This window comes from Talpa europaea (assembly GCF_964194135.1).
Source record: "Talpa europaea genome assembly, chromosome: 10".
Taxonomy (NCBI): domain Eukaryota; kingdom Metazoa; phylum Chordata; class Mammalia; order Eulipotyphla; family Talpidae; genus Talpa; species Talpa europaea.
The window spans coordinates 39,961,325-39,982,763 of record NC_140077.1 but is presented as its reverse complement, the minus strand read 5'-3'; the positions used below and the strand labels follow the sequence as shown (position 1 = coordinate 39,982,763).

Here is a 21,439-nt window from a genome sequence, read left to right as displayed (position 1 = left end):
AATGTCTGAAAACAACTTTGCAATATTGCATATTTTTCTGTGACCTCTTCTCCTGCTTCCTGCAGTTGTGTTTTGTGCAATCAAATTAAATTAGTTGATTCATCCTGAATAAATGATGAAAGATGAAATAATTGCTTGGACACAGTGAAATGTCTTCTAATGAAATTTTGCCCCAAACCATTTTACTTTGGAAAGATCAGTTTCCTGTTCTGAACTTAATGACAGAATGATTCCTGTGTTCTATCGTGAGAGTAGTTGCAGTATGAAAGCTGGTGATTTCATTCCTAAACACACTACGTTCCAAGTCTAACATTTTTGTTAATGATTTATAAAATGACACAAAGGGGAGTGCTTATTAGATTTGCAGATGACATCAATGACAGAATCAAGAATCAAAACAATCTTTAACAAATTGGAAGATAGACTCAAAGTAATAAGATGAACTTGAACTGTAATAAATTTTAAAGCCTAGCATTTAAGTTTGCACAAGGAAGGGAATGGAAAGACTCAGTTCCACAGCATTTTTGAAAGAGATCTGGGCTTTTTAGTTGGACCGCATGCTGGGCATGAGGCAGTTGTGTGGTAGGGCTGTTAAGAAAGTCCATGTAGCACAGATTGCATTGTGTAATCAATTGATGCCTGGACTGCCAGATTTTAAGATGTGCTTTAGTGCGTAACCAAGAAAAGGAGGTACTTGAAAACCACATGATACATCAAAGTGTTAAGGGTATGAATGGTTAAGGTAGCACTGAAGGTTGGATGGGATTTAATTGGTGGTGGTTTTCAAAAGATACTTCTTTTCAAGTAGTTGAAGGCCTGTCATATTAAAGAATTAGTAATAATTTGCTCAGATTGTTCCAGGACTAGTTGTTAGAAGTTTTGGGAAGGCAGATTGTGTCTCCGGGAGCAAGAAATATATTAGAGTTAGAGTTGTGGAGTGAGTTGCCTCAGAAAGTGACAAATTCTCAATCACTGGAAGTATTTTGAGACTTGATGGCCCATCTGTTGAGGATATTGAACAAGGGATCTTTCATTGGATAACTGGAGATTGGACTTGATGACTCTAAGGTCCCTTCAGCCCCAGGTTTCTGAATGTGATGGGGAAGAAAATGGAGTGAACCTGTAGTTTACTGATCACAAAGAGGACAGTTCTTTTTAAACTGCCTCTTCAAGATGACTGAACAAGTGTAGTTCAATGGTCCAATTATTTTTCAGTAACACTCCAGAATCTTTGAGAGCAGATGTTAGATTTTTTCAGAATATCTGGCTATAGATTTAGGGAAAGCCATTATTTTCCTCTTCTAGGTACATTAAATCTCAGTAAATAACCAGAGATAACTTTAATTTTGTAATTTATGAGACTTTTTTCAAAGTATATAGGTATTATGTCTGCTGGAATTGATGATAGCCATTGTATATTGAATATTAGATACTGGGTTCACTTAATTCTCCCAACAATTCTGTGAGGGGATGTACTCTACCAGGTAAAGTGCCTGAAACAGAAGTAACTTACCTAGGGTGTCTCTGCCAGACATTGGCAGAGCAGGCATTCATTCCACTAGTCTGATTGTAGTGCAGGTGGTTGTGGCTCAGCTGAATTTTAGAATGATGGTGTTTGAGCCTTAAATTCTACTATTGATCATTACCTCGAGTGAGTTTTGTTTTCACCTTAACTTTAGTTTACACATAGTTGCTGTAAACAATGCAGTTGTTCTGCAGATTAAATGACAAATTACATATGAGCATACTCTGTAAATCTTTAAAAAGATTTGAGATGTGGTTTTTATGTACCCCAGGAGGTTCTCAGAGAGCAACTGCCTACTTGGAACCAGATCTATAAAGAATCTTCTTTATACTGAGCAGTTTCAATACTTGGACACTAAGATACCTAGAATGCTACATTATTTAAAAGGTGAAGGGTTATGTTACTATATTAGTTTCAATTTTCCAACCTTTGTGTTAGAGTATCATAGACCTTTGCAAAAAGAGTGGGAGGATATGATTTGATAGCGGTGACTAGATGGGAAATTTTCTTATGTGTGAGACTTGGAAAATTTAATATCTAGCTGAAATAATCTGTGGCTAATTTTTTAAAATTTAAAATATCTTAATGTTTATCTTAAGTTTAATGTGCTTCCATTAGGTTTTTATGTATCATACTTATTTTTTGTTTTATGTTTTTGATGGACAATTATCTTGAACCATTTTCATATAATTCCAGTAAAGGTTATCAATTAAATATATAACGTAGATGTGTTCTCCTAAATGTCCCCCCCCAAGTGACTTCATATAAATAACAAGTGAAACATCTTAAAAAAAAAAATTCCTTCTCAAACTCTGACCCGTTTTCTGCTTGGAAAATGTAGTCACTATGACTTTGTTACAGAATTCCTGCCTATTATTACTTCTGTGGTCATTCTGCATCTGAAAAAGTAATATTAAAGAGTTTTTAAATTTGTATTTAGACGTTCCATTATTAAAAACCTTTCCCCCCTTTTTATCCTTTAAGGTCTTGATTTCCTAGTTAAAGATGTCCTTCACCTGAATGCAGTCTTTCATGTTGGTCAAATAAGACAACTATCAACATTGCCTGTTTGTTCTTTTTTAATCTCTTAAGGATGGATGTTTGTAAGAGGTTGCTTAATATGGTCTGGAATATTCTACCCATTTGTTAAATGACTTAAATGTGCAAGTTCTGTTAAATACAAGGAGAATCTCTATGGGTAACTTTTGTATTGAAGAAGTCATTTGTCAACCATGGTAAAACTTGCAAACCCACTTTATACAGAGTGGATTCTTGAAGCTATACAGAAAATAAAAAAGCAAAAGCAAAGGCCCTCTGAAGAGAGAATCTGCCATGCAGTCAGCACTTCCCATGGGTTGGATAAAAAGACAGTCTCTGAACAGCTGGAACTCAGTGTTCAGGATGGCTCAGTTCTCAAAGTCACCAACAAAGGCCTTGCCTCCTATAAGGACCCAGACAATCCTGGGCGCTTTTCATCAGTTAAACCAGGCACTTTCCCCAAGTCAACCAAGGGTTCTAGAGGATCATGTAATGATCTCCGCAATGTGGATTGGAATAAACTTTTAAGGAGAGCAATTGAAGGACTGGAGGAGCCAAATGGCTCTTCCTTGAAGAATATAGAGAAGTATCTCAGAAGTCAAAGTGATCTCACAAGCACCACCAACAACCCAGCCTTTCAGCAGCGGCTGCGACTGGGGGCCAAACGCGCAGTGAACAATGGGAGGTTACTGAAAGATGGACCGCAGTACAGGGTCAATTACGGAAGCTTAGATGGCAAAGGGGCTCCTAAATATCCCAGTGCTTTCCCATCCTCACTCCCACCTGTCAGCCTTCTACCCCATGAGAAAGACCAGGTAAGTGAAGGAAGAATGTTAACAGAGTCTAAATATTACCCATCTGACCTGTACAATTTCAGTTAAATTTTATGTGGACAAATGTTCTAAGTAAAGTTTTATAGGAATGGTCCCAGTCCCTGGGGTTTTCCCTGCTTCAGCTTGAGAAAATGAAATGTTTTCCCTTAGAGTTGGCTTTTACATTTTAAAATGTATATATTGTTTTACAATATAAATTATTCTTTTTTTTAAAGTGTATTGAGGTTTTTTCATTGGTTGACTAAGAATTTAACATGATAATGATGTGATTTGTATTTTATACTCTGATTGCTCTTACTGAGTGCTTTGAAGTGACAGGATAGATGACTTTAATCATCCTTCCTCAAGGCAAGCGAACTTATATTTAAAAAGTCCAAGAAAGGCCATTGTATATTTTTCTTTCTTTAAATTTTTTTTGTTTAAAGTGTTTACTACTTATTTTCATATTTATTGAAGTATAATTGATGTGCTTGTCCTCTTTATTATTTTCAAAGAATAGACTATTTTAATAATAGTCTGTGCATTCCTAAACTTATCTTAACATGTAACCTAAATCCTGCCTGTTTCAATTTAAAGTGATTTATTATTGTTCACTTCTCAATGGATAAAAGTGATTGTTTATTTCATAGCTTATCTTTTCTTACTCTTTGATGTCTCTGGGCCTTATGTTACTTCTGTACTATTTATAAATCTGTGGCAGATTTCTCCTTAAGTTACTACTATACTTTTAAGTTTTGATTGAGTGTGAGTTTCCTTTGTTTTATTCCACAGCTGCTGAAATTAACTCTCAAACTAAAACCAAACTAGAGCAACAGCCAGTGTTTATTATTCAGGTCCTCCAGTTTGGGACTTGTCTATCCTTTGGGCAACTGGGTACATTGATAACAGTTAATTTTACATCCTGTAAACCACTAACCACTGTTGATGGATGAGGGTGGGTGTATGTGTTAATTACATTTTAAAAGTGATTGAAACACAAATGTTAGGAAAAGTTGTGCTCATGATGGCTTTTTTCCCTCTTTGGAGACTGTCAATCTTGAAGTGGCTTTGTTTTCTCATTGCTGTAACTGATAGAGACCCGACTGTAGAAACTGGATAGGACCAGGTGTTTTGCCTTTCCACTGACTAAACTCTAGCATTTATTTCTTAGCCGTATTTTAATGTCATTAGTCTTCTGTAACATTTATCCTTCGGTGGCATTTGTGTTTGTGTAACCAGTTGCAAATCCTTTGTGAGAGAATGTGGGCATAAAGAAAGCAGTAAACGTATGAAATTTTTTCCTTAATGACACTTAAAAAAATACAGCATGTGACTCAAATTCTAATTCCTGTGTCTGACATAGCCACATGAAGCACCTGTGTTTCTCATTAAATATTTTAATAAAAATTTACACCATGAGGAAATTCCTTAAGGGACCATAGAGCCATTTATTGATGGATTTGGATCTTTGTTTTAAAAATGTGTATATTACCTTCAGATATATTAAGGTTTTATAATTATCTGGCACATAGACTACTACAGGCAGTTTGTGATAGTATGTTTCAATAATTTTGTGATGAGAGGAATCACTAGCATTTTTCTACAGTCTCTTTTCTAGCTTTCTCTTTAACCTTGTCTATCATTTCTTATATCTTTTTCATACAGTGTCAGTTAAGAAGTATTTTTCATCTAAAGGAAAATTTATTTCTGAAAGTATCTAGGATTAAGAACAGTAATTTATTGCTTACCATGTCAGTTATTACTGCTCTTTTTATGATGCTGATCTTCAAATTGTTCAGTTAGCATCGTCATATCACAAAGAAAGCTGGGAAAATGTGTCCTAGAATTTTTATTTGATGAAAACAGTTGTATTGAATAATCATAATTCTTAAAAAAGAACAGATAAAAATCAGGTCAAGTCAGTTTGGCCACAAAGAATTGTATTTTTGTACTGTATATTACCATAGCATTTTCCTTGAAAAAAATGTAATAAAAACTACATAATATATGATCCCTTAAGAATACAAATGATAAATAGCTTAAAATCCTGTAAAATTGCTAATTAAATGTCGTAGGACCTAGGATCCTATGAGTTAACTAAGGTAAGTTGCATTAAATCCCCTGAAATCAAATGTAAAGTCTTATGTAGCCACATGTTTTTTCACTATAGAGCTGATCTTCGGTGAAGCCAAGATTCTAAAGAGAGTCTGATTCCAGATCTCTTTATTGTTGAGTTGTGTACTGGTAGATAGTAAAAGTTTTCAGTTAAAAGTTTTCTCCCAGTTCCTCAAAGCTTAGAAGCAATTTTCCCACAACAAATATAATTTTTGCACTTTAAATTTGGGAGTTGCAATGAGCCTATTACAGTTTTTAAAGCAGATACTATTTATAATATTAGCAATATGGGAATGCAGTAGGGATGGTAGTAATTCTGTGTCTAATTAGATTTAACATCATCATCATTCCTATGCATGACTGCTAGGAGGAATACAATGTAAGTTAAAGTAGAAAGGCTCCTTCCTTTCTGAAAAGTAATTGCACATTTTCTGATAGTCTAGAATTCAAATTGGATATTACCACATTGGCTCCTTAGCATAACTTCTTTGTATTTATTTAAGAAAGCTCTCTTTGGTGAGGTGATATGGAAATGAATTAAACCACTGAAGATAAAACTTTTATCTTTGACTGGGTGATGGAACTCCTAAAGGATAGCATTAGTGTTTCTCATTAAAAGTGGTAAAGCTCAATTAGGTCAGATTATGAGGACTTTCGAAAGTCAAATATTCTTGGAGAGACTTTAGTTATCACTACACACTTTGTAGCATTAAGATTTCATTCGAACATTTGAGCTTTAGCATTTTCATAAAATCAGTTTAGTTCAATTTTAAGTAGGTTCCTTGGTATTTCACTTTATGGAGAATACCTTCCTAAATTTTATTAACTGTCAAATCTTGGTATTTCTCCAGTGTAGTATATAATATGGGAACTCTGATTCTAGGCAGCTATAGTTGGAAAGAGAGATGTTTCTAACAGATAGGGCTTTTGTTCTTCTAGAAGAAATGAGATAGCTCAATTACAAAAACTTTCAAACACAATTACTAAAGCAACCATGCTATTAATAAGAATGAAAAGGAAATAAATTTAAAAAGGACAGATGATCAGAAATGAGACTGAGAGACAAAAACTATGTTAAAAATTCCCTCTTGAGGTCTTGGCCTGTTTTGTTTGGGTTTCCCCTTCTATTCCTGATCCCTTTTAGAGAGGTATTTTATAAAGTGTTGGGGTAATGTTAAGTAGTGTGAAATATTTCTGTAAAGAGTAGACTAATAGGCATCTTACCCCAGCTTCTTGTGTTGTGTTAATGCCATGAATTAAAGAACTTCATTTTTTATTTTCCTTCAGTTATTCTCTACTCTCTGTTCGCTCTTCTTCAGTTCTATTATTCCTGTCCTAGAGAGACCTTCCTCATCTCTGTGGGGATTTTTCCAGTAGCCTGTACTTTGTAAAGGACTGTTCACTAGTCCATATTGTTCTTTGATGTGACTGACTTCCAGAAGTCTCTCAACCCTAGGGAATAGTCTAAAACAACTCTGTATCTTTTTGGCAGAGATGTTTGTCTTTTTTTATCTGCTAATTATAGAGTCCAAATGTCCCTCCTCTCTGTTGACCTTCTTTTCCTCTGTATTGATGTCTTTTGTATTGCAGATGCCATGTTACTCAGAGTACTTAGTTGTGTATTTTCAGCTGAAAGTTGGAAAAACCCTAAATATTGCAAAATATGCTCTTTTACATAACCTGAATTTTGGAATTGATATGGATGAAAATCAGTTTAGAAACCTATTATAATGTAGAAGACTCAATGGATCAAATAAATACTTGCTGTTACGTTGTTAGAGATGGAAAAAAGATTGTAGTTCGTGTTGTTCCTATAAATAAGCTTCGGAAGTTCTTCAAAATAGCAGAGTATCTGAGAACTCCTTTTGTGAGCAGATAGTACCAGTTGTTGAGGCATTATTGAGAGAGCACTTGGATTGTCTCAAACTAGTTAGTTGGGTCAAGGGAACAGATAAAATGAAAAGTGAATGAGTCTTTCTATTGCACTCTGAGGCATGACAGCTTGTTCCACTTTTGAGCTTTTATCAAGATGAGACTTGTCTAGACTTATAATGAAATAGGCTTCAGGTAAAGTACAAACATTATGTCAGAGGATTTTTGACTGTTAAAATGAGTGTTAAACATTCTTTTTTACTCTTCGGATCTAAATGTATTTGATATTCTAGCTGCTTTTTCTACAACTCATAATCCTGTTTGAATGTTATGTACATCACTATGATTTCTGATTTCCTAATGGTATTTCCTTTCAAGCATAAAGGATGTTAAGGTTGTGGTTTTCTGACACAAGTATTTTGGATACTTTTCAGCAGCTTTCAGGAATTTAATGTTGTATTCTGTATACCTAGTTGACTTACAACAGCTGCATTTGTTGTTGTTTTTATTTTTTCAAAAATAATTTTTATTTATTTATGTATACAAGAACTGGGGTGTAGCCAGAGCTGCGGGGAGTGAGAGCATTCACCAGAGACAGAATGGGGAGCAGAATAGGCAGATCTACTGGAATGCACTGCTGAGGGAGCAGCAGGCAAGACAGGAGAGGTCTGCTGTGCCATGTGGGTAGCTCGCTGGCCTGGATGGAACTCTTGCCATAGTGGCTGGCCATACCTTGATAACTCTGAGACTTTAACCCCTGCACCTGCAGGGAGACACTGCATTTGTTTTAATTTCAGTACTAAAAGTATATTTTATATAGCTTTGAAGTTATTTAACAGTTAAGTGATTGCTTATTTATTCTGATTATATCTTGCATGACAAAGATTTTGATCCTTTTCATGCAAACATTGTTTAGTAAGTAGTACATTTTAATGTTTCTCAGAATGAAGGTCTTCATTTTTAGATTTAGTCTTTGTACATGACAGTATGCAAAGGGGACACATAAGAAAATGTGTTATTTTTATCATTGCAGTAGCAAATTTTGATGTAAAATTCATTATTTTGTGTTTCATTTATAAACTTAATTTTTTTGACCCGTACACTAAACTACAGTAGATCTGATGAAACCGTTCTCTATTACACCAATATTTTAAATGTAAGTCTGTGTCTTCTCAGGTACTTTGATCTCTCCAATCTATTAATGTTTGTAAGTACATAAACATCAATTTGCTCACTAAATTAAAGTTAGCAAATGAGGCAGCCATATAATTTGTGACATTTTGACTTAGCAGGGCTAGGGAAAGTATGGTTTTATTTGTGTGTGGGTGCTCTAATCTGTCTTCAGGTGGTGATGGACAGTTTATACATGTAAGAAAAAGAGGTATAGCAATGTACATTGTGAAATGCTAATCACTATAGGAATGCTTCTGCTTGGCACTGGACTACTTTCCCAGGGAGGTGTCCAGAAGTTGCAAACTGAATACTATTGTTTTTCCTTATAAAAGTATATTAGCAGACTGTTAGTGTAAAATTTAGCTTGTTTTATGAAAGGTAATACTTTGAAAAATCTGCAAAGTGAATTATATAGACAAAATTCTAGAGTGAATGATACTAAATTTAAACTGTGCCGATCTCTACAAAGATACAAAATAAATACTAATCAGTGGTCTAAGCAAAATCCAGGAAGGATTTGTGTTAATTTGACAAGTGGGTTTAGAATTCTTTAGCCATTATTTTTTAGAAACCAGCTTTGTTCATACATCCTTTAGCTAATTTGCTTCACTTTTGATCTTTGATAAAAACAGCTGCAATTTTGTTTCATTAACAAACTTAACTGGTTAACAGATGTTTGCTTTGGCTTGATTGTGTCCTTTCTATTAGAAACAGCATAAGCATACATAGAAACCATGCTGGGCTTTTTCCTGTCTGTAGTTAGACAAGCGTTTCAGGAGAGCAACTAACTAATTTTATTTACAAGTTCAATTTTTGTTCCTCTGTACTATTATTGTAGGTATACAAACATTTAAGCTCTTGTTCCCCTGTCGGGGAGATCTTTTGTTCTTAATCCTCCATCTGTTAGTCCAGTACATTCCCTACCCCCACACCCCCACCGCTTTTTCTTTTTTCTTTTTTTTTATAGCATTGCAAAATCTTAGCATGCAGGGAAAAAGGTATTACAGAAGAGGTAATTGAGATATCAGTGACTCTTCTGTAGTTCAAGGGAGGTAATGGGACTAGCCTGGTAAATTTAGATAATTTCTTCCATCTTCTTTAATGTCAGTAAGCTGCCATATGGAAAGCAGTGAGGCCTGCAGGAAGGAGGTGAGCTTTGGTCTGGGCTTGTCTGGTACTGAGAGCCCTGCAGACTGGAAGCCAGAGGCAGCACTTGACTCTTCCTGTTTCTGATGCTGCCAGTCTTGCTTTTTGTCTATGGTTTGCTGCCATATGTGTGACCCTCCCAGATCATAAATGGGGATGACAAAGTTTCAAAAGAAAGAGTAAAGATTATAAGAATGCACTAGGCTACATTGTACAGTTCAATTTTAAGGATATCAAATGATTCCTACTTGATATTTCACCAACTTATTTCTAAAACTGGCATTTTAATATGTAGTAGCTTCTACTGTATAAGAAAGCCCAACTCTAGTGATGAGCCTTGGGATGTGAGTAAAGCAGCAGAAAACAGGATCTGCAGGTAGAGAGTGGGGACTGTTTGAAGAACATAAACAATTGTAGTTAGATGCCGGCAGAATGTGAATGTGAAGGGACTGGTAAAGGTGGGAGGTAGTAGAACTCAGGAAGGGAATTACTGAGGAATATAAAGTTGCAGTATTTCATATAAGTGGAAAGAGCAACATAAACAAAAAGAGATGTATTTCTTTCACCTGGGTTCACCATAGTTAACATTTTGCCACATTTCTCTCACTTTCCCCTGTTTGTTTGTTTATTTTAAGATTTTATTTATACATACAAGAGCTGGGGTACAGGCCAGGAATGTGGGGGGGGGGGAGGTGAGAGGATTCACCAAAGCCAGAGTGGGGAACAGAACAAGCAGACTGACTGAAATACACTGCTGAGGGGAGCAGGGGGCGAGACAAGAGAGGTCTGCCTTGCTGTGTGGGTTGCTCCCTGGCCGGCCAGGGATTGAATTCGTGTTGCAGAGGCTGCAGATTGCTTCATAGAGTAGTGCTTAACCCCTTGTGCCACCAGGGAGGCCCCTCCCCCTATATTTATATGTGTATAGATGACATTTTTTTAATGTGTGTATACATACCACCATATTTATAATTTTTGACTGAGTTATTGAAAAATAAATTGCAGATGTTATGCTATATCAGCCCTTAATAATTATATGTCAAGGAACATTCTCCTATATAACCTATTATCTCATGTAAGAACTTCAGTAGTGAAAAAGTGCTAATAATGGTCCATATTTCCCCAGATGACCCCAAAATATCATTTATAACTTTTGAGTTTTGATCTAGAATTCAGTTAAAGAACCACACACTGCATTTGGTTATCTCATTTAATAAAAAATGTTTTCTCCTCCCTTTTTTGCTTCTCCTGTCTGGAAGTCTATGCCAGTTGTATTATAGGGTATCCCACTGTGTTTGTTTGATTGAGTCCTCATAATTAGATTCAGGGTAAACATTTTTGGCAAGAATACCACATGGGTGATGTTGTATTTTTCCTATTGTGAGATGCCAGGATATGTATCTTTCAGGTTGTCTCATTCCTGGTGTAATCAGTTGATAAGTTGGTTAAGGTGACATCTGACAGATCTGTTTATTAAGGGACCTTTTCCTTTTTGTAGTAAGTAATCTGTACAGTGATGCTTTGAGACCATGTGAATAAACTCATTGACTGTGTATTTTCTATTGTTCCTGGGCTTAAACAATACATATATTGTATTACAGTTCTGTAGGGTCAGAAGTTCAACATGGATCTCATAGGGTTAAAGTCAAGGTGTCAGCTAGACTGTGTTCCTTTCTGAAGGCTCTAAGGGAGAATGTTTCTTCACCTTTTCCAGCTTCTACAGGCTGCCTATACCCCTTGGCTGATGACTTCCTCCATCTTCAATTCCAGCAACCTCACATCTGTCTAATCATTTTTCCCTGGTCACATCTCTCTTACTACAGCCTGGACAGGGCCTCAGCTTTTAAAGGATTCATGTGATTAGAGTGGTGGGGCCATTTAGCTAATCCAGGATTATCTTCCCATCTCAGAATCCTTAATTTATCACATCTGTAAGGTCATTTTGCAATGTAGGGTGACAGATTCCAAGGTTTCCGGTGTTGGAAGTGGACTCATTGGGAGAGCATTATTCTGCCTGCCACGCAGTGGTTTCAGTATCTTCACCTAAATTAGTTTTTGAATTGGAGGTTGCAGAAGGTTTGGGGGCTAAGTTTGCTTCGAGAGGAATGAATCACAGTTTATGGGAGAACTGCTAACCAAAGACTGTCAAGAGGCCACAGTTCTCTTGTCTGTTGGTACATCCTGAATCATTTCCGCAAGGGCAGAAACAGGGACTGCCTTCTGCTTCTAGTGTTCTTTGCTCGCAAGTTAAAGAACTGAACGATGGATTTGGCAGTAATGCTTGAGTTTTTTAACAGCAGGAGTTTGCATATCCAAAGTGTTTTCTGAAAAGTGCATTTAAAGTTATAGAGAGGATTTTACATTTAAATGCCATAGAGTGCATGAAAATATATAAGGCAGCTTAATAAGGTAGACTGGTGAAATGTTAAAAACAAACATCTGAAGAATTTTATATTTATTGTTTAAATTAGACTTCTCAATTGGAGAGCTGTAAAAGTCTGAAAAAGAAACTGACTTGTTTATCAAAGAGTAATATGTTCACAATTTTATCAATTTTATCTCAGTAAAATTGGAAAAAAAAGGAAAAATGTCAGTCAGGTAGATTCTTTTAGTTGTCAGTGGAAACAAAACAATAAATAAATAAATATCAAATCAAGATTCCAAAAGGCAAGAATTTCAAACCTCAAGAATTCTTTATTTCCTTTTAAACAGCATTTTGGTAGAATTATCTACAGTAGTTACAGTTAAAATGCTTTGGAAATACTGACTGTTCCAATTATTAAAGAGTAACTGTAGTTATCAGCCTATAAATGTGCTTTCTAGAGATGATAAAAAAAAAAAGATGATCTTCTCATCTGATGAGCTCTGACCCTCTGTAAACCTTCCAACTTATCTCATTTTCCACCAGCTACTGAAATATAACAAGATGCCAGCAATTACATTCTCACAAAGCATTTATACCAACTTATAAAATCACCCCTTTATTGAAAAATTGTGTAGTATCTTGATTTCAATTTAGCATGGCATGTTGGTTAGCAATAAATCTTGCTAAAGTATGAACACAAGCCTGCAGGCAGTTTACAGAACATTGATCAGGTGCAAATTATACTTATTTTTCTAGCTTCTAAAAATTTCCACAAAATGAAATAATTATCATCAAGACCACCACTTTTCAGGTCACTTTAAATCTGACATAATAGAATATCACCTTGTATTTTGTGGAAAGTCCCTCTCTTGAAATTCATGATTTGTGCCTGACCATTTAAGCTTCCATTTTGTCTATAATAGACAACAAAAACAAAATAACATACTTAAACATGTTTTTGTGCTGTGTAAAGTTGGCATAATAAACAGTTTTTATTAGATTTGAAAGCTCTACAGAAACCATGCAAGAAGATACTAATCTTTTTTTAAAAGATTTATTTATTTATGCAAAAAAGAACTGAGGTATAGGCCAGAAGTGTGGGGGACGGGGTGGTGGTGGTGGTGAGAAGATTCACTAGACACAGAGTGGGGAACAGAACATGCAGACTGACTGAAGTACACTGCTGAGGGGAGCAGTGGGTGAGACAGGAGAGGTCTGCTGAGCCATGTGGGTTAGCTCCCTGACTGGGGATCGAACTCATGTTACAGTGCCTGTGGATGGCTTCATAGTGCTGAGACTTAAACCCTTGCACCACCAGGGAGGCCTGAAGATATTAGTCTTAAACATTTAGTGCTTATACTATTTACCAATAATATTGTATTTAATACATACAAAATAATTTTACATGGTCCCCAAGAGATAAATACCATTACTGATAGAATTTTACAGATGATGAAACAGGCCAAAGAACATATCTTGCCAAGAGTACAAAGGAAGAGTTAGAGCTGGTGTTTCAGTCCTGGGACATAGGTCATAGTATAGCCACTTCACAGCTATCTATGCCTCTTATTCTTTGGGATAAAGTCAGCATATATCTGTTGAATTCTTATAACATATAAAGCAGGGTACTGGGCATTCTAGAAGTTACAAGAAGTAAACCATATTAAAATGGTAATTAAAATTACCACTTGAAGCATAACCAAGACATTCAGCTATGTGATTCTTTCTCAGATCACCAGTGGGGTGATCCTCATTTTCATAGCAATTGAAATTTCCTTCAGGAATGCATATAACAGGCCTCCCATGTGGCGCAAGGGGTTAAGACACAACCTATAAAGCCGCCCACAGCCACTGCAGCATGAGGTCCATCCCCAGGGAGATACCCACATGGCTCAGCATACCTCTCCTGTCTCACACGCTGTTCCCCTCAGCAGTGTATTTAAGTCAGTCTGCCTGTTCTGTTCTGTTCCCCACTCTGTCTCTGGTGAATCCTATCACCCCCCCCCCCCATGATGCCTCTGGCCTGTATGCCATTTCTTGTATGCATAAATGCATAAATCTTTAAATAAAAGGAATGAATAATAACAACTAACCTTTATATATTGCTTATTATGAAATAAGTACTATTTAAAATGCTTTAAATATAGTAACTTGCTTGTGAGGCAGTATTTGTTTTCAAAAGAGGGAACTGAGGCATATAAATTATAGCACGTGTCCAAGGTCTCATAGCTTTTGTGTAGGGGAGCCAGGATTCAAATCCAGGCATCCTGGCCCTATAATTTGTACTATTGAAAAGAATTACATATTAGACTCATCTGAGGAGTTTTTAAAATTTTCAAACACAGCTTATAGCTCAGATATAAATTAGAATGCTGAGAGTGATCACCAGGCATTTAAACTTCTGGAAGATCTCTGCAACAAAAGTTTGGTAATCACTACCTGAGGCTAACTTTCTCTTTCTAGAGTTGAGTGAAGAGGACCAAATGGGCTGCTTCTGTGATTGAGGAAAGTGTCTAGAAGTGTTAATTGGGTAGGGCCCTAATTCTTACTAAGAGAGATCTTAAAAGATCATTTGAAAGGAGTCTTGCGAATGCCTAGGTTCAAATCCCAACTTTTCCACTGGGCAACTGCAGTCTGTTTCTTGGTTTCCTCAGCTGACAAATGTAGGTAGTAATAACGCAGTCTCATTAGGGATAATTTGCTACAACTACACAGCCCTGAGATGGGGGGTAGTGAGCTTTTCTTGGACTGTGATAAGAATGGGCTATGAAGCAAGGTGTAAATTGATGTCCTTATCACCTTCTAATTTAGACCTCTTCTTGGAGGTCTGCCTCTAGTTATGTAGGCCGCAAGTGGCTAAAGTTCACTTTTTTGTGTTGCTTGTTTTCCATTTCTTGTTATTTAAGTAATCTGGAAAAGTTTGCTTTCAGAGTAATACATGCTCGTTGTATGGACTTTGAAAAATACAGAATGTTTCAGGGGTGATACCCTTGTGACTTCAGAGATAACGATTGTTAAAGTTGGTGTTTTCCTGTCGTCTTTTTTTCCCTTATGCATATATTGTTATATTCATTTTTTTTAATTTTTAAAATTTTTTTTAATAGAGGCATGTTTTATTTATTTATTTGTTTGTTTGTTTGTTTGTTTTGTTTATACATGCACTGGGTACAGTCAGAAGCGCGGGAGGGTGAGAGAATTCACCAGAGCCAGAGCGGGGAGCAGAGCAGGCAGAAGGACCAAAGTACACTGCTGAGGGGAGCAGCGGGCGGCAGGAGAGGTCTGCGCACCATGTGGGACCCTCCTCCGGGGAGCAGCCGGGGATCGAACCGGCACCGCAGAGGCCGCGGGCAGCTTCGCAACCCAGCGCTCAACCGCAGCGGCTGCGTCACCGGGGAGGCCCTATTGTTATATTTAAATAAAGAGAGGAGGAGCTATGTAATTTTGTATCTTGCTCTTTTCTACATTTAAAATACAGATCGTGCACATTTCCCCATATTCTTTTTTTTAAAGATTTATTTATTTATGCATACAAGAACTGGGGTACAAGCCAGAAGTGTGGGCATGAGAGGATTTACCAGAGACAGAGTGGGGAACAGAATAGGCAAATGGACTGAAATACACTGTTGAGGGAAGCAGCTGGCGAGTCAGGAGAGGTCTGCTGCACCATGTGGGCAGCTCCCTGGCCGGGGATGGAACTCGTGGTGCAGAGAGATTGTGGATAGCTTCATAGGTTGTGTCTTAACCCCTTGCGCCACCAAGGAGGGCACCCCCCCCCCATATTATTGATTATTCTTTGAAGTATGACTTTTAAATGCCTGGTAAAATTTCTTAATGTCTTTATTGTTCAACATTGAGGCTATGCTTAACCTTTTTTGCTATTGCAAGTAATATTGCTACTAAAAATGTGTTTTGCAGAGATAAATATTTTCATGGGATAGATTATTAGGGAGGTATATTGGGGCATAAACATGAATCTTTTGTCTAAAATTTAGAACATATTGTCTGTCAAAAAATGTTCCAAAAGGTAGAACCAGTTTATACTGTTGGACACTATACAAGGGGCCGTACGCATCTACTTGCTTTCTCATTCTTTTTTGTCTTGCTTAAGTGGTTGAAAAAGAGTGTACCCCTGTTACTTTAATTAGTATATCTTTGATTATGAATGCCTTGAGCATCTTTTATGTGTAATAGTCATGTGTAATGGTAGCCTTGTGGTTATCCTTCATTCTTAGGTCCCAAAGGCAGCCGTCTTCAACTCTTTCAGCCATATTTAGTCATTTCTTTGGGAAGTTAGTTCTGTATTTTTAAAACAACTTTCTTATAAATCTGTTTCTAGAATTTTAATTTTAAACATTTTCTGTTGACTTCTTGCCAGGGAAAATAAGGGTAGTTATCTTTTATGCATATACCTTTCTTTTTCCCATTTACCCTTCTGTGTAATTAAGTCGCTGCTTTTGCGTAGGTCAGTATTTGTTTTTTATGTTTTAATGAGTGTGGAAATACTATTTCGTCGAGCCAGTAGTTACTATTATCAATTTTTGCTTGGTATTTTCAGAAAGTTCTTCTCTATTCTAAATCCAGAGAGGGGCATTCACTAATATTTCCCTTTTTTTTTTCCTCTTTAGTGGTGTTATACTTAAAATCCTTTAAGTCATTTGCAGTTTTTATTTTGTAATTTTTTTCCCCAAATAGCTGTTCCAGGAGTGTATATTAAAATTATTACTTTCCTACTAAGTTTTGCCTTATAAAATCACATGATAACAATGTCAGTAATCAGATCTCTCCTAATCCTGTTTCACATTTGCCTTTGAAAATATTAAGTTCATTTTCCAAATTCATTTCACTTAACCTCATTTAACCTATGGACTTGTCTCCTGTTTTGCTTTGAAATGTAGAGGAGGAGAAAGGAGACAAGTGGTCTTCATGGTATATAGTATTTGCATTCCAATTTATGAAATATATAAGCCAATTGAACTCATTTTGCCCCTTAAATTCTATTGCTATCTAGAGGTCTTAGGTAGATGTCACCCTGTCTTCACTAACTTAGGTGATCATTTAGTGAAGGTGAGAATTCAGAAAAGGATTTTTTTTAGCCAATTAGCTATTAGCTTTAATGATACAGAATTGCATTTGTCAGAGGGCCTTGTTTTATTAAATTGACACATTGGGAAGAAGTGGGTGGGGCGTATCTTGAGTTGCTGTCTATCAGATTCTGTTGCCCACCCTGACATTTTTCCTTTCTGGTTATCTCATTCTCATTCAGTATTAACCATAGGTTTTCACTGGGCTGTGAATTTCCCTTATTTATGATCAATGATTTCTAATTTTATTCCATTGTGGTCTGAGAACATAGTTTGTATGATTTCAGTCTTTCACATTTACTGAAACTTGCTTTATGGCCTGACATATGGCCTATGCTGAAAAAATATTCCATGTGCATTTGCAAAAAATATGCTGTTGTTGGACAGAGACATAGGCAGATGCCTATGAAGTCTAGTTAATTTGTAGTGTTGAGTTTAAGAAATTGTTTCTTTGCTCATCTGATTTGTTATTCTATTATTAAAAGAATATTGGAGATTCCAGCTAATATTTTTGAATTGTTCGTTTCTTTAAATATTGTTATTTTTTTCTTAATGTATTTCAGACTCTTGTTAGGTACGTGTATTTTCATAATTGTTATGTTTTCTCGATGGATTGACCCCTTTCATCATTATATCATGTTTGTTTTTGTTTTTAATAACAACTTTTATTAAAGTTTTTTATTAACATAGCCACATTTGAGTACCTTTTCTTTCCTTCATATTGAAGAGTAGTTTTTCTGGATATGGAATTCTTGATTGTCAGTCTTTTATCAACACTTAGAATATGTCGCCCTCTCCCTTTCAGATTCCATGGTTCTCATAAAAAATTGGATATTAATCATAGTGAGAATCTTTCCTATGTGACAAGTTGTTTCTCTCTTCCTGCTTTCAAGAGTCTCCTGGTTCTTGAAATTTGATAGTTTAATTTTCATTGTGGATCTCTTTAAATTTATTTCGCTTGAAGTTTGTTGAATAGATTCATGTCATTCATCAAACTTGGGGAGTTTCCAGCCATTATTTTTCCAAATAGTCTTTCTGCCCCTTTCTTGGTCATGGTGCAACTTTCATTATGGGTATGTTGGTATACCTGATGGTTTTTCACAGGTTTTTTTTATAAGGCTCTGTTCATTTCCTGTAGTCTTTCCTCTCCCCACCCACCCCCCCACTGTATTTCTCAAACTGGATAATCTCAATTGACCCATCTTCAGGCTCAGTGATTCCTTTGCCAGCTCAGATCTACTCTTGCTCCCTTAGGAATTTTTTATTTCAGTTATTGTACTACTTTCAGCTGGAGAAATTACATATTTAAAAAATACTTTGTTTTGATATTCTGTACTTGGTGAGACATTTCTTTATCTTTAGGCATAGTTTCTGTTCTTTCAACATGCATATATAGTAACCATCTGGTTAAGTTTAATATTTACGTTTTGTCATTTGCTCTTTTTTCTTGTTTTTGACCATGCTTTCTCACTCCTTTTATGTCTCATACATTTTTCTTGAAATCTCAATAGAAAGTGGTAAATCTGGAAATTAGAGTCCCCATGTCATCTTTTTGTTGTTGTTACTGTTTCTTTGTTCAGTAACTTTCCTGGAATAAGTCTGTAAAGTTTATTTTGTGTATATGTGTACACATGTGTGGTTTCTGAAGTCTGTTATTCTAGTTCAGTAATCACTTAATTATCACAAAGAGATTTCTTTAAATGCCTTGAACCAATGTCTCCTAGCCTCTGCTAGGGTACTCTGTCTCTGTATCAGCTGTGTTTCCATCACTCTAGGAGGTAGTTTACAACTCTGCTTTAGCCTTCAATTTCTGTTTGTTCAGAGCCTTGAGGTCAGCCCGAGCTGCCTTTAGCTTAGAGTCTTCTCAGGTCTTTCTAGTACTTATACCCAGCCCTGCACATATACATGGCTTTTTAGATTCCAAAAAAAAAAAAGTCGGAATGTTTAAAAACCCCCTTTCTAAGTGAACACTTCATTTCCCAATTTTTACTTTTACTTTTTTTCTTTTTTGGTCAGCTGTTTACTAGCTCCAGTTGGTATTACTGACTCAGATAGCCATGATGTTAACCATTTTCTGCTTATTGTTTTTGACAAAGCCTTAGGGATAAGGCTGTTCAAACAGAGCAAATCTAGGTCAAATAAAGACAAGCATTGAGAATGAAGCTTTTCCAGAGAACTGTCAGGCAGGTCCAATAGTTACCATTTTCTGGAGATTGGCTGCTGGGGGAGGGGAGGGTCCTTCAAACTCATTCTGCTATTATAGTGACTGCTAGTACTGGTTTTCACAGCTATGTGATCTGTAAGGCTATTGGTTTTTCAAGATTGTTGAAGAATTTGAGAGAGAATGGGAGTAGGGCAAAATGCCACAAAGTTGTCTTCATTTACAATAAACATTCCTCAGTTGCTGCACACTTCCTTATTTTCTAGAGTTCTGAAATAGATGATTTTGACAATTTTTGCCCATGTTTTTGTTGTTTTAATGGAAGAACATATTTTTTGGAGTGTCTTAACTCTACCATTATGAAATTACTTCTTCACAGATATTTGAAAGTCACTTTTGTGGGCAAAAGTTCTGAAAGTATGATGTCTTTTTTTGTGTTCCTTAATAAAAGGACTGTCTATGCTGGAATCGTGATATTAAGATTTTTATGAATATAGTTTTATAAAGACAGAGGAACAATGGTTTTGTGTTTGAGACATGTCTATCTAGTATGAAAAGGCAGATTAACTTTCAGTATTGTTTATTAAGATGCTTTTAGAAATGTAAATCATAATTGTATGGTTCTCATTCTCATTTTGATAATGGATTGATAAAAAAGCTAAAAAAATCTTGCATATCTTCTCTTTTGATATATAGTCCACAATACTACTTGTGCATTATATACTGTGTAATACTCTGGGCTCTGAGTTCTAAAAGTAGAACCTTGATTTAGTAGTTGATATTTCTTGGCCTAAGGTATGCTTAAAAGACAAAAATGTTGTTTCTTAGGCTTAAATTTTAAGTGGTAAATGTATTATTAGTAATAATTATAGAAACCTATAATGTGAGAAAAGATAGGGAGCTACATTAAATTATCATCTTAGTGTCACTGCTTTTCTCAAAGCTACCTGATACAAATCTTTTTTAATGTATTTTTAAATGTATTATTATAATTAATGTAATATATTTTTAAAAATGTATTGTTCCAGCCTTCATGAATTTACAAAAGATATTTAGAGGTCTCATTTTGAGTGATTTTGTAGGGAAGGGTTTTCTGTAAGACCAGCTTGGACTTGGCTTTTTCAGGACAGCAATAGGTAATGGAGAGAGCACTATGACCAAAGTTTTAGACAGATGGGTTCCAAGGTTGCTGCAACAGACTGGTTGAGTTCACTTTCTTCAAATGTAAAGGGAGTGATTGGACTTACCAGATCTTTGTCTCCTAACCTAGGATTTCTGTGGCTGTAATCCTATCTGTACTTTGCATCTCTGGAATAATTATTTTCTTAAGTTGTTTTTTTTTTTTTTTTCCAGATTGCCTTAGTGAGAGGCATAACAACCAAATGTCATACTTGAACCTTGATGGTTCTCCCCCCCGGCCCCCCAAAGTTGGGGGATAACTCAGTACATTTGAACTTGGACCCCATGTTAAGGCATACTTGCTAATGTTCTTTGTTGATGGCATTTTAATCTAAGACTATGTCCTGAATTAGGGAATACCTTCTGAAGTATCTAATAGAATGATTTAACAACAGAAACAAGTGTGTGCATATAAAATATGTACAGGTGTAGCTAAAGATATGGGACAAAAATATTAATTCGTGATTCTAGATAAAGAGTATGCAGGTGTTCATTGTACTACTTTTTTTGTAAGCTTGAAATAATTCCAAAATACAAAGTGGGAGAAAAGTACATGTAATTAGAATATGCGTTTAAAGTTAGATGATTGCTTCACTTTCTTTAATAGATTTGGTGAAAAAGGAAACTGTAACATTACCATAATTAGAAAACAAACATTCCTTGTCATAAATAGAAGGTAACTGTAAAAGTTATTATTAAAAAAGCTTTGACTGGAGATTGTTATCTTCCAAGGCTCTGAGTCTGAGGCCTGCTCTCAAAGTAAGATTAGCAAACATTAGAGAGGTGTTACAGACGTATTAGCACCAAACTGAGATTTTCTCCTTGTTTTATGAAGAGAGTATGAAGGAAAATTGAAAAGGAAACAGCTTTCTCACTCTTTGTGACTCAGATCACCTGAAATCGTCACAAGTCTGACCTCAACCTGTCTTGAATCCTACACTTTGGGAAATCCTGCATCTGGTTGTTGAAGTATAA

At 35.9% G+C, this 21,439-nt stretch overlaps 1 protein-coding gene across 8 annotated transcripts in view; it reads left to right on the top strand.

The window, feature by feature from the left end:
- Positions 1–2,757: 2,757 nt before the first annotated feature.
- The window catches only part of KAT6B (lysine acetyltransferase 6B), a gene marked incomplete at its 5' end in the record, with an annotated part of 157,633 nt that continues 138,951 nt past the window's right edge, over positions 2,758–21,439 (top strand). For 6 of the 8 annotated variants that reach the window (XM_084246189.1, XM_084246188.1, XM_084246187.1 and 3 more), the window contains one exon: positions 2,758–3,378. In XM_084246189.1, the coding sequence (XP_084102315.1) occupies positions 2,758–3,378 (621 nt within the window). The remainder of the gene's footprint in view (positions 3,379–21,439) is intronic. The other 2 variants (XM_084246191.1, XM_084246190.1) reach the window with 1 other exon arrangement.